Source organism: Oncorhynchus tshawytscha, linkage group LG25, assembly GCF_018296145.1.
Source record: "Oncorhynchus tshawytscha isolate Ot180627B linkage group LG25, Otsh_v2.0, whole genome shotgun sequence".
NCBI classification, from domain to species: domain Eukaryota; kingdom Metazoa; phylum Chordata; class Actinopteri; order Salmoniformes; family Salmonidae; genus Oncorhynchus; species Oncorhynchus tshawytscha.
In genome coordinates, this window is record NC_056453.1 from 4,364,498 (window position 1) to 4,378,644 (window position 14,147).

The 14,147-nt window shown below is 42.6% G+C and overlaps 1 protein-coding gene across 4 annotated transcripts in view; it reads left to right on the forward strand.

Annotated features, from left to right (window-relative positions):
* LOC112224081 (conserved oligomeric Golgi complex subunit 7) overlaps positions 1–14,147 on the forward strand; it is a 46,078-nt gene that overhangs the window by 7,082 nt on the left and 24,849 nt on the right. For 2 of the 4 annotated variants that reach the window (XM_024387376.1, XM_024387377.1), the window contains exons 1-3: positions 5,124–5,438; positions 5,558–5,779; positions 12,417–12,565. In XM_024387376.1, the coding sequence (XP_024243144.1) occupies positions 5,617–5,779; positions 12,417–12,565 (312 nt within the window). In that variant the 5' untranslated portion in view covers positions 5,124–5,438; positions 5,558–5,616. Of the gene's footprint in view, positions 1–5,123; positions 5,439–5,557; positions 5,780–12,416; positions 12,566–14,147 lie in introns of those variants that run through there. The other 2 variants (XM_024387378.2, XM_042305887.1) reach the window with 2 other exon arrangements.

Genomic DNA, 14,147 nt, shown 5'->3' on the forward strand with positions numbered 1-14,147 from the left:
TCTCCTGCATTCTCTCTCCTCATGAATATAGTGCAATTGTAACTTTTGCATTATTTAGGTAGGGTCACTTCCCTCTTGGGATATTGCATTTGGGACGTTTTGCATCTCAGGTCCAAGATAAAACATTATATATATACATATATATATATATATACATTTTTTGGGGGGGGATGAACAAAAATATTCATAATTTATTTTGGGGGCTTTGAGTGGCAAAATAATATTGCTGGCGTGCCAGATTTGGCCCGCGGGCAGTCAGTTGGGGAGTGCGATGGAGATTGCGTCATCTGTGGATCTGTTGGGGCGGTATGCAAATTGGAGTGGGTCTAGGGTTTACAGGATGATGGTGTTGATGTGAGCAAAGACCAGCCTTACAAAGCACTTCATGGCTACCGACGTGAGTGCTAGTCATTTAAGCAAGTTACCTTCGCTTTCTTGGGGACAGGGACTATGGTGGTCTGCTTGAAACATGTAGGTATTACAGATTTGGTTAGGCAGATGTTAAAAATGTCAGTGAAGACACTTGCCAGCTGGTCCCTGCATGCTCTGAGTACACGTCCTGGTCATCCGTCTGGCCCCGCAGCCTTGAGATGATTTACCTGTTTAATGGTCTTGCTCCCATCGGCTACGGAGAGCATGATCACACAGTTGTCCAGAACAGCTGGAACTCTCATGCATGTTTCAGTGTTGCTTGTCTTGAAACAAGCATAAAAGGCATTTAGCCCGTCTGGTAGGCTCGCGTCACTGAGCAGCTCGCAACTGGGATTCACTTTGTAGTCCGTAATAGTTTGCAAGCCCTGCCACATCCGACGAGCATCAGAGCCGGTGTAGTAGGATTCAATCTTCAAATCAAATCAAATTTTATTTGTCACATACACATGGTTAGCAGATGTTAATGCGAGTGTAGCGAAATGCTTGTGCTTCTAGTTCCGACAATGCAGTAATAACCAACAAGTAATCTAACTAACAATTCCAAAACTACTGTCTTATACACAGTGTAAGGGGATAAAGAATATGTACATAAGGATATATGAATGAGTGATGGTACAGAGCAGCATAGGCAAGATACAGTAGATGGTATCGAGTACAGCATATACATATGAGATGAGAATGTAAACAAAGTGGCATAGTTAAAGTGGCTAGTGATACATGTATTACATAAGTATACAGTCGATGATATAGAGTACAGTATATACGTATGCATATGAGATGAATAATGTAGGGTAAGTAACATTATATAGGGTAGCATTGTTTAAAGTGGCTAGTGATATATTTACATAATTTCCCATCAATTCCCATTATTAAAGTGGCTGGAGTTGAGTCAGTGTCAGTGTGTTGGCAGCAGCCACTCAATGTTAGTGGTGGCTGTTTAACAGTCTGATGGCCTTGAGATAGAAGCTGTTTTTCAGTCTCTCGGTCCCAGCTTTGATGCACCTGTACTGACCTCGCCTTCTGGATGATAGCGGGGTGAACAGGCAGTGGCTCGGGTGGTTGATGTCCTTGATGATCTTTATGGCCTTCCTGTAACATCGGGTGGTGTAGGTGTCCTGGAGGGCAGGTAGTTTGCCCCCGGTGATGCGTTGTGCAGACCTCACTACCCTCTGGAGGGCCTTACGGTTGAGGGCGGAGCAGTTGCCGTACCAGGCGGCGATACAGCCCGCCAGGATGCTCTCGATTGTGCATCTGTAGAAGTTTGTGAGTGCTTTTGGTGACAAGCCGAATTTCTTCAGCCTCCTGAGGTTGAAGAGGCGCTGCTGCGCCTTCTTCACGATGCTGTCTGTGTGAGTGGACCAATTCAGTTTGTCTGTGATGTGTATGCCGAGGAACTTAAAACTTGCTACCCTCTCCACTACTGTTCCATCGATGTGGATAGGGGGGTGTTCCCTCTGCTGTTTCCTGAAGTCCACAATCATCTCCTTAGTTTTGTTGATGTTGAGTGTGAGGTTATTTTCCTGACACCACACTCCGAGGGCCCTCACCTCCTCCCTGTAGGCCGTCTCGTCGTTGTTGGTAATCAAGCCTACCACTGTTGTGTCGTCCGCAAACTTGATGATTGAGTTGGAGGCGTGCGTGGCCACGCAGTCGTGGGTGAACAGGGAGTACAGGAGAGGGCTCAGAACGCACCCTTGTGGGGCCCCAGTGTTGAGGATCAGCGGGGAGGAGATGTTGTTGCCTACCCTCACCACCTGGGGGCGGCCCGTCAGGAAGTCCAGTACCCAGTTGCACAGGGCGGGGTCGAGACCCAGGGTCTCGAGCTTGATGATGAGCTTGGAGGGTACTATGGTGTTGAATGCCGAGCTGTAGTCGATGAACAGCATTCTCACATAGGTATTCCTCTTGTCCAGATGGGTTAGGGCAGTGTGCATTGTGGTTGAGATTGCATCGTCTGTGGACCTATTTGGGCGGTAAGCAAATTGGAGTGGGTCTAGGGTGTCAGGTAGGGTGGAGGTGATATGGTCCTTGACTAGTCTCTCAAAGCACTTCATGATGACGGATGTGAGTGCTACGGGGCGGTAGTCGTTTAGCTCAGTTACCTTAGCTTTCTTGGGAACAGGAACAATGGTGGTCCTCTTGAAGCATGTGGGAACAGCAGACTGGTATAGGGATTGATTGAATATGTCCGTAAACACACCGGCCAGCTGGTCTGCGCATGCTCTGAGGGCGCGGCTGGGGATTCCGTCTGGGCCTGCAGCCTTGCGAGGGTTAACACGTTTAAATGTCTTACTCACCTCGGCTGCAGTGAAGGAGAGACTGCATGTTTTCATTGCAGGCCGTGTCAGTGGCACTGTATTGTCCTCAAAGCGGGCAAAAAGTTATTTAGTCTGCCTGGGAGCAAGACATCCTGGTCCGTGACTGGGCTGGATTTCTTCCTGTAGTCCGTGATTGACTGTAGACCCTGCCACATGCCTCTTGTGTCTGAGCCGTTGAATTGAGATTCTACTTTGTCTCTGTACTGACGCTTAGCTTGTTTAATAGCCTTGCGGAGGGAATAGCTGCACTGTTTGTATTCAGTCATGTCACCAGACACCTTGCCCTGATTAAAAGCAGTGGTTCGCGCTTTCAGTTTCACACGAATGCTGCCATCAATCCACGGTTTCTGGTTAGGGAATGTTTTAATCGTTGCTATGGGAACGACATCTTCAACGCACATTCTAGTCCTTCCTTAGTCCTTCCTGTATTGACGCTTTGCCTGTTTGATGGTTCATCTGAGGGCATAGATTTCTTATAAGAGTACTGATTAGTATCCTGCTCCGTGAAAGCAGCAGCTCCAGCCTTTAGCTCAGTGCGGATGTTGCCTGTAATCCTTGGCTTCTGGTTGGGATATGTACGTATGGTCTCTGTGGGGACAACGTCACCGATGCACTTATTGATGAAACCGGTGACTGAGGTGGTATACTCCTCAATGCCATTGGATTAATCCCGGAACATATTCCAGTCTGTTCTAGCAAAACAGTCCTGTAGCGTGGGATCCGTGCCATCTGTCCACTTCCGTATTGAGTGAGTAACTGGTACTTCCTGCTTTAATTTGTGCTTGTAATCAGAAATCAGGAGGACAGGAGTATTGTCAGATTTGCCAAATGGAGGGTGAGGGAGAGCTTGGTATTCATCTCTGTATGTGGAGTAAAGGTGGTCTCAAGTTGCACATGTGACATGCTGGTAGAAATTAGGTAAAATGGGTTTAAGTTTGCCTGCATTAAAGTCTCCGACCACTAGGAGCGCCACTTCTGGATGAGCATTTTCTTGTTTGCTTATAGCTAGTTGAGCGCAGTCTTAGTGCCAGCGTCGGTTTGTGGTAGTAAATATCTTGGTAGAAAGTGTGGTCCACAGCTTATCATGAGGAACTCTACTTCGGGCAAGCAATACCTCGTGACTACCTTAATTTTAGACATAGCGCAACAGCTGTTATTGGCAAACAGACACACACTCCTCTTTTTACCAGATGTAGCTGATCTATCCTGCCGATGCATGGAAATCCGAGCCATCTGTACATTATCAGTGTCGTCGTTCAGCCAAGACTCGGTGAAACATAAGATATTACTGTTTTTTATGTCAAATTTGCAGGATAGTCTCAAACAAAGCTCTTCCAGTTTTTTCTCCAGTGATTGTACGTTGGCTAATAAAACGGATGGTAGAGGCGGGTTACCCAATCGCCAACAAATTCTCACAAGTCACCCCGATCTCCGCCCCCTGTATTTCCTTATTTTCTTAATGTGAATGACGGGGATTTGGGCCTTGTCTGGGAGCAACATTATATCCTTTGTGTTCGACTCAAAGAAAAAATGTTTGTCCAGTTCGAGGTGAGTAATCGCAGTTCTGATATCCAGAAGCTCTTTTTGGTCATAAGAGACGGTAGAATCAACATTATGGAAAAAATGTATTACAAACAATGCGAAAAAACACACTAAATAGCACAATTGGTTAGGAGCCCGAAAAACGGCAGCCATCCCCTCCGGCACCATGGTGGAGGGATCCTGAGAGGATACGTGTGAGTAGTAGATCTGTATCAACACAGAGGGATAGGCCAACGAGTGATATGTGCTTCAGTCATATTGGACTTTTACCATTCATTTGCAATGGTTATCTGCAGGGATGGAACGTAAGTTGCAGAAAATAGAGGTTGTGGTGGCAGCTGCAGATAAGTATTTGGGTGTACAATATTTGACATCAGAAGAGTTACAGGGTGTCTTGAGTGATGGTGTCACGTCCTTTCAGGCTTTTGGCCTGAAGTAGGACAAGACAGGTTTAAATATTAGAGTAGGGTGGTGTGTTTTTAACACATTTAGGGTAAAATGGTAGGGTATTTGTTTATTTATTTTCCTTTTTTCGAGCAAAGTATAAGGGAATTATACTCCAGTCTAGTTTGATGGCGGCTGCCTTTTAACCTCATCAAAAAAGGCCACCACGAAGCAGGATTAGGTTTTTAAGGGACTTTGAGTGTAACAGAAATAAATTCGTTCCTCAGTATTTTGTTTGTTTATCTACACATGTTATAATTGATGGTGAAGGTTAACCTCATGGATGCTTTGAATTAATATTTAATAAAATATTTTATATAATCTTGATACATTGTCGAGCAGGGATAATTGCAATGGGGACGCGGTATAGGAACCATTTATCCTCTTTTGCTTCTAGGGGAAGGTCATCGAGTGAGCTCAAACCGGAATTTACTGTTCGAAACTGAAACTCCGATTTATTTTTTTGATGTTTTAGTCCATTCAAATTAACTCTGGAGGAGGCAGTTGCTTTGCTCGAACTCTATTTAGTTATTATGGTCATTTCCTTCTCATGGGCTGTTTATTTTCTGTTCGTTTCTAAACCTGTAATGGGGAGATATTAGATTGTTCCAAATGAAAAGAAGCAGATCTACATCACCCGGACTTGGCTAACGTTAACCTGCATTTGAAGTATTTGTGCATGTCAGATTCAGAAGTGAAAGGGTGAGTGTTACTTGTAATATACATGTAGCTACTATTTGATAAATATATGAGCCATATAGTTAATGTTATTGGTATTTATCGAAGCTGTCGGTGTCCAATTTGTTTTAATCCACACACAGAGCGTTGGGTTCTCTTGACCTGCATTCACCAGCAATCTGAAGTTTTTTCGGACAGCAAAATGGACTTCTCCAAATTTCTGGACGATGATTTCGATGTGAAGGACTGGGTGAACGGGGCCTTCAAGATGCAGAAGGATGCGCCTGGGAAGGCAGATGCGCACGCGGCAACGCTGGTCATGAAACTGCAGGTGTTCATCCAGGAAGTCAACAATGCAATCGAGGGTAACCAAAGATTTGTTTAACTAACTTTAACCTATGGGTTAACTGTGACATGGGACATACTCCATTCATGCCACTTCGAAACATCTACGACCGGAAGTGATTTTCGTAGCAGGTTAACGATGCATTTTCGTTAGTGTTTCACACCGTGACCGGACATATACTCTGGGTTGGACCGCTCATTAGGCAGGATTAGGCGGCCATCTATGGCAGCAGATTGATGAGGGCGGCAGAGAAACTGAACAAGATGCACCTCCAACAACACATGCAACCTCTCATAATTCTGCCCAAAAACAAGGACAATTTCTCTCAACCAGTGGCATTTGCACATTTTTGGTGAGCGCTGATACCGCCATGTGATAACTAGAGCCCAAAGGCAGGGAAACAGACATCTAACATAAATCATGTAGCTGATATAGCATATGGTAGAAAGAGTATGTGGCCTTTTCTGTATAGAATGTAATGAGATGGATACTTTTTACATCATGTTGATTAATCAGATCGAATAGCCTAACCTAAATGGTGTCCAGTCAAATCAAAAATGTGCTGACATGTTAATAAACAAGTAAAATGTACAATCAGGCTACTCACAACTGCTGTCCAGGAGATTCATCCCGTGGATTAATTGTCATGATCAGTAGTTTCAAGTTTGTATCAATAATTTTTTTACGAGCTGATCATAGCGAATAAGAGAATACTTCTGCATTTCCCACTGTGTAAACACATTGGAAATAGGCTCAGGATAACTCCTGATAAAGTTGGGTAGCAGATATTCAGATCTTATAAAGCCACATTGATTAGTCACAGGAATCAGGACTAGTAAAGCCAATGCAACGGCCTGCTTTACAAACAGTGAGCCTACCACATGGATGGGCATTCAAAAAAGGATATTGCAGGCAGACATGGTAGGCTACATCCCAGTAAGCACGGGCTGACGTGTTTTTTTGTTGTTCTGTCTGGACCTGCCTATTTTGGGGTGTTTTACAAACGGTAGGCCTACCACATAGATAGTCATTCCTAAAATGTAATTTCGTCTGACACTGTATCTTAGTAAGCACGTACTGACACCTTTTTGGATGTCTTTTTGATTGTTTGATGTAGTTCGGACCAGCCTTCATTTCCACATCCATGGACATTCCTTTTTGGATGTCTTTTTGATTGTTTGATGTAGTTCGGCCCAGCCTTCATTTCCACATCCATGGACATTCCTTTTTGGATGTCTTTTTGATTGTTTGATGTAGTTCGGACCAGCCTTCATTTCCACATCCATGGACATTCCTTTTTGGATGTCTTTTTGATTGTTTGATGTAGTTCGGACCAGCCTTCATTTCCACATCCATGGACATTCCTTTTTGGATGTCTTTTTGATTGTTTGATGTAGTTCGGACCAGCCTTCATTTCCACATCCATGGACATTCCTTTTTGGATGTCTTTTTGATTGTTTGATGTAGTTCGGCCCAGCCTTCATTTCCACATCCATGGACATTCCTTTTTGGATGTCTTTTTGATTGTTTGATGTAGTTCGGACCAGCCTTCATTGATTGTTTGATGTAGTTCGGACCAGCCTTCATTTCCACATCCATGGACATTCCTTTTTGGATGTCTTTTTGATTGTTTGATGTAGTTCGGACCAGCCTTCATTTCCACATCCATGGACATTCCTTTTTGGATGTCTTTTTGATTGTTTGATGTAGTTCGGACCAGCCTTCATTTCCACATCCATGGACATTCCTTTTTGGATGTCTTTTTGATTGTTTGATGTAGTTCGGCCCAGCCTTCATTTCCATATCCATGGACATTCCTTTTTGGTCTGACATTCTAAATTTGCCGGGGGCGGCAATTTTTGTCTCTCCTATGTCGGCCGGGACCGGCCCTGTGTATACTGAACAAAATTAATAAAGCTACATGTAAATCTTATTTCTCTCAAATGTTGTGCACACATTTGTTTACATCCCTGGGTTATGGTATGGGCAGGCATAAGCTACAGACAACGAGCACGATTGCATTTTATCAATGGCAATTTGAATGCACAGAGATTTGTCACCCATTGAGCCTGTTTGGGATGAACTGGATCAACTTGTACAACAGCGTGTTCCAGTTCCCGCCAATATCCAGCAACTTCACACAGCCATTGAAGGGGAGTGGGACAACATTCCACAGGCCACAATCAACAGCCTGATCAACTCTATGCAACAGAGATATGTCGCGCTGCATGAGGCAAATGGTGGTCACACCAGATACTGACTGGTTTTTTGATCCACGCCCCAACCTTTTTTTAAGGTATCTGTATTCCCAGTCATGTGAAATCCATAGATTAGGGCCTAATTCATTTATTTCAATTGACTGATTTCCTTATATGAACTGTAACTCGGTAACATCACAAGCAGATGTTTTCCCCACATCAAATTGGGGAGAATTGTACGTAGTTTTTACCTCAGATTGGTGATGTTTTAAAAGACAAAATTACACAATCGGTTGCTTAAAACCGATCAATATCTTTTGTACTCTTGATTTTTGTCATACGCGCTGGGGTCGCAGGACTTAGAACGCAGGTATAGTTTTCTTTCTGAAATGGCATGGATAATTCAGGATGGTCTCTCTGTAAAAAGTCACTGGCCACACCAATAAACTGATTTGACAGTCAACTATGACTTAAATAGCAGGCAGCTGTTGTCACTGTTGATATCTTTTGGCGGGTCGTGATTCGTTGAGGATAACTTACTGAAAGTGGTTTCTTACCTTTTCCGTGGTGGCAGCCTTCTGAAATCAACATCTGCCATTCATCTAACCATGTAGAGGTTCTTCCATGTGGCCTTTTGGGTGTAGCACTGTTCAATCGTTTACCTCCCTGTTCTATTGATTTCAGCGTGATATAACACTAAAAGTGTTGCGTTACACTTACGTTATGTTAGCAACCCACTTAAATCAAAATGCAACACTTCAACATGTTGACAGCTGTCTTCTACAAATTGTTATCTAATCAGTGGTGCACACATTACTCCCAGATGGTTTTTGAGCTGTGTTAGTTTTAACAGGACGTGCACCCTGATCTCCCCCTCTCGCGCAATTGATTTCAATGTGACAATCAATGACTGGTTTACAAAAGTGTTGTGTTTCTCACATATCAAAATCCACATTCCAAAATGGAGCTGACTGTGTCCTGCAGGTTGTCCTCTAACCAGTGTTGTGAAAATATCTCCACTTGCTATGTGTTTTTTGAGTTGTGGTAGTTTCAACAGTGCATATCACCCCAACTGATTGTGTGATTTATTGCCATTTGTGCATGATCAGTTTAAGGCGCTGACATTAAAGTAATATGATTACTGTTGTTGCGCATGTACACTACCATTCAAAAGTTTGGGGTCGCTTAGAAATGTTTGTCCATTTAAAATAACATCAATTGATCATAAATACAGTGCAGACATTGTTAATGTTGTAAATAACTATTCTAGTTGGAAACGGCAGATTTTTAAAAATGGAATATCTGCATAGGCGTACAGAGGCCCATTATCAGCAACCATCACTCCTGTGTTCCAATGACACGTTGTGTTAGCTAATTCAAGTTTATAATTTTAAAAGGCTAATTGATCATTAGAAAACCCATTTGCAATTATGTTAGCACAGCTGAAAACAGTTGTTCTGATTAAAGAAGCAATAAAACTGGCCTTCTTTAGGCTAGTTGAGTATCTGGAGCATCAGCATTTGTGGGTCTGATTACAGGCTCAAAATGGCCAGACACAAAGAACTTCCTTCTGAACCTTGTGGCTCTAACCAGAATAGAAAGAGGAGTGGGAGGCCCCGGTTTGAGAAACCGACACCTCACAAGTCCTCAACTGGCAGCTTCATTAAATAGTTAGAAGTGACCATACTTCCCAATTTCAGAATACTATCTTTACTGTCCTAGATGGGTATTTAAGTTCTGGTCAGAGCCCAAAAATCATGTTATTTTTTGGTTATTCAACACCCTAAAATTGCCACTTTCTACACTTTGCCGAAATTACACAATGTTACACAACCTCCAGGGCGCCCTATTGTAGCGGACATTGATGCAGTAATGGCCCCTCTATCTACTTTTGTTTACTTTTTTTTATTTTATTAGACCACTCACAGAACAGCTCCCCTCCTTTTTGTAAAGGACACCAGCAGTATGATCTCTCATTGAATCTCTTGATCCTCTCCCTGAGAATACCTTGTTATTTACTTTTGACGTTGAGTCGTAATACACTAATATTCCACATGAGGGCGGTATTGTAGCTGTGGAACATTTTCTTCTGCAACCTGACCCTAATGAACTACCTTCCAGTGCATGCATTATAACATTGGCTGAAATAGGACTCACGCAAAACCATTTAATGTTTCTAAATTATTTCTTTATTCAGACGAAAGGTACTGCTATGGGATCCCCCATGGCTCCTAACTATTCTAATTTGTATGTGGGTTACATGGAGAAACAGTCTATTTTCAATCCTCTCAAATGTTTTCTTGCCTCGCATCATTATTTGGAAACGGTATATTGATGATATTTTTGTTCTATGGAGGGGTGATGCAAAACAGCTCCAGGCGTTCCATGCTTTTCTTAACTCCTGTTCTGAGCATCTGAGATTTACTATGCAATCTGATACATGTCAAATTAGTTTTCTTGATCTTCTGATCTTGTGTGAAGATAATGTTCTATACACTGATCGTAACAGGAAGCCTACTGATCGTAACAGTTTGTTGAGGGCTGATAGTTGTCACCCGCTTCCCTTGAAAAATAGTTTGCCCTACAGCCAATTCTGTTGAATCAAAAGAATATGCAAAAAACAATCAGATTTCGACAGAAATATGGCTGAGATGCAAAGAAAGTTCAAGGAGAGGGGCTGCAAGAATGATCAGATTAATATTGCCATTGAGAACATTCAAAACAAAACGAGACATGACCTTTTTCAAGGTCAGTCTTGCAAAAAGACGCATTCTTGTGTTCTAACTACCTGCTATTCAAAGTGCTCTGAACAAATGAAGGGAATTGTTCACAAACATTGGCACATCCTAAAATCCGATGATCGTCTCGGTAATGTGTTTTCGGATCTTCCCTTGGTCGTATTCTCGCGGGGCAGAAATCTCAGACCAATTGGTACACTGATTTACCACCCCAAGATATCCCTGCACAACGTCTATTTGTGCCCCTACTGGATGGAAGTGTAATGGCTGTGCTCAATGCAATGGCACTTATAAATGTAGATCCTTCAAACACCCACAAACAGGGAAATCGATCCCAATCAAAGGTGTTATCACGTGCTCCACTAAGGCAGTTATTTATCTTATAACTTGTCCTTGTGGTAAAAATGATGTAAAACAGCGCGAATTAAAAGTACGTATCTCAGAGCATCGTAGCACCATTAGGTGTAAAAACTTTACTTATCCAGTTGCAGCCCACTTCTTGAAGGCAGGCCACTCGATTTCGTCTCTGCGTTATATTGGCATCGAACATGTCACCCTCCCTAGGAGAGGGGGTGACCATGATAATTTATTGTTAAAACGAGAGGCTGCCTGGATCTGTAACTTAAAGACCCTTGCGCCCTTCGGTCTCAACGTAGACTTTGATCTGAAGCCATTCTTGTGATTATTGTGATTTTGCCATTGTAATTGTTTGTAAGCTTGTTTAGTCAAATTAATCTATGATCGTATGCTATCCATGTGTTGTTTGTAGGCTGTTCTTTGTATGACATTTTAATATTTGATAATTAACCAATGATATTAGGCCACTCTTGGCCATGATTACAGACACCTGTGTCTTTTGACACTATATAAACGAGTCATCCCGCAGTGTTTGTGATTATACCCTGATGAAGACCGCTTGCCTGTCGAAACGTTGGTAATTAAATGTTTGCATCTGAGGTCCTAGAGTGTGCGGCTCTCATTTTATTTTCAAGCTTCATTAAATAGTACCTGCAAAACACCAGTCTCAACATCAACAGTGAAGAGGTGACTCCGGGATGCTGGCCTTCTTTTGAACAGGATGGTGGCCCCAAACTTTTGAACGGTTGTGTGTGTCTAGATAGTACATTTTATTTTTAGGTTTTCAATATCACAAACTGTTTTTACATATTGATTTGGACATTTTAAAACTATGACTGGGCTATTTTTTTAGTGTGTCTTGTCAACAGGAAGCAGCAACACCATTTTCAACTTAAGCTTTAGGAATTGAAATGGAACTTTCAACATTCATTTCCAATGGTATTGTACTTCATCAGGTAAAAACTGCTGTGTGAGTCCAAAAACGTGCAGTGATTGATTTATTTTGATGACATACTAGATATCACCAAAACATGTTGGCCCTGCCTAGACATACTCTAATTCTTGTGTTTTGTGTTATTATATTGCTGCCTGTTCCACAAAGGAAGCAAAGTAGTCCAGGTTCAATTGTTAACTGAACTGGAAGAACCAAGAGTCATAGGATACATATTCCTAACTAATTAAATGTAATTCCTGTATCGCAGTCAGAGCAGATCTACCTCTTCCATCTGAGTTGGCACTGGCAGTTGTGTTGTGGTACCAATGCCATGTCGCCAGCTTCTGACTATTTACGGACACAACAGAAACATTTGACCAGGGCCCAGTCCGTAGCACATATTAATTTAGTTTTTGAATTCTATTTCAGATAGCAGTAACCAGGCCCTGCAGAACATGCCCAGAGTGCTGCGGGATGTGGAGGCTCTGAAGCAGGAGGCGTCGTTCCTGAAGGAGCAGATGGTCCTGGTCAAGGAGGACATTAGGAAGTTTGAGCAGGACACTGTACAGTCCATGCAGGTACAGAGGTTATTTACAGTGGCAAGAAAAAATATGTGAACCCTTTGGAATTACCTGGAGTTCTGCTGAAATTTGATCTGATCTTCATTTATGTCACAACAATAGACAAACGCAATGTGGTTAAACTAATAACACACAAATGATTGTATTCAATATAGACAAGAAAAATACATAATTTAAACATTCACAGTGTAGGTTGAAAAAAGTATGTGGACCCCTAGGCTAATGACTTCTCCAAAAGGTAATTGGAGTCAGGAGTCAACTAACCTGCAGTCGAATCAATGAGACAAGATTGGAGATGTTGGTTAGAGCTGCCCTGCCCCATAAAAACACTCACAAAATTTGAGTTTGCTATTCACAAGAAGCATTGCCTGATGTGAACCATGCCTTGAACAAAAGGGATCTCAGAAGACCTAAGATTAAGAGTTGTTACCTTGCATGAAGCTGGAAAGGGTTACAAAAGTATCTCTAAAAGTCAGCTCACGGTAAGAGAAATTGTCTATAAATGGAGAAATTTCAGCACTGTTGCTACTCTCCCTAGGAGTGGCCATCCTGCAAAGATGACTGCTCAATGAGGTTACGAAGAATCCTAGAGTGTCAGCTAAAGATGTACAGAAATCTCTGGAACAAGCTAACATCTGTTGACGAATCTACAATACGTAAAACACTGAACAAGAATGGTGTTCATGGGAGGACACCACGGAAGAAGCCACAGCTGTCCAAACAAAGGAGCACCTGGATGTTACACAGCGCTACTGGCAAAATATTCTGTGGACAGATGAACCTAAAGTTGTGGAGTTTGGAAGGAACACACAGCGCAACACTGTGGAGGGAAAAAAAGGCACAGCACACCAGCATCAAAACCTCATCCCGGTAGCCTAGTGGTTAGAGTGTTGGACTAGTAACCGGATGGTTGCAAGATCGAATCCTCGAGCTGACAAGGTAAAAATCTGTCGCTCTGCCCCTGAACAAGGCAGTTAACCCACTGTTCCTAGGCCGTCATAGAAAATAAGAATTTGTTCTTAAGTGACTGGCCTAGTTAAATAAAGGTAAAATATAAAATAAAATCCCACTGTAAACTATGGTGGAGAGACCATCATGGTTTAGGGCTGCTTTGCTGCCTCAGGGCCTGGACAGCTTGCTATCATCGACGGAAAAATGAATTGCCAAGTTTAATCACAACATTTTGCAGGAGAATGTAAGGCTGTCTGCAGAAGTTGGGTGATGCAACAGGACAATGACCCAAAACACAGAAGTAACTCAACAACAGAATGGCTTGAACAGAAGAAAATACATTTTCTGGTCCAGTCAGTCCTGACCTCAACCTGATTGAGATGATGTGGCATGACTTCGAGCGGTTCACACCAGACATCCCAAGAATATTGTGGAACTGAAACAGTTTTGTAAAGAGGAATGGTCCAAAATTCCTCCTGACCGTTGTGCAGGTCTGATCTGCAACTACAGAAAACATTTGGTTGAGGTTATTGCTGCCAAAGGAGGGTCAACCTGTTATTAAATCCAAGGGTTCACGTACTTTCCAATCTGCACTGTGAATGTTTGCACGGTGTGTTCAATAAAGACA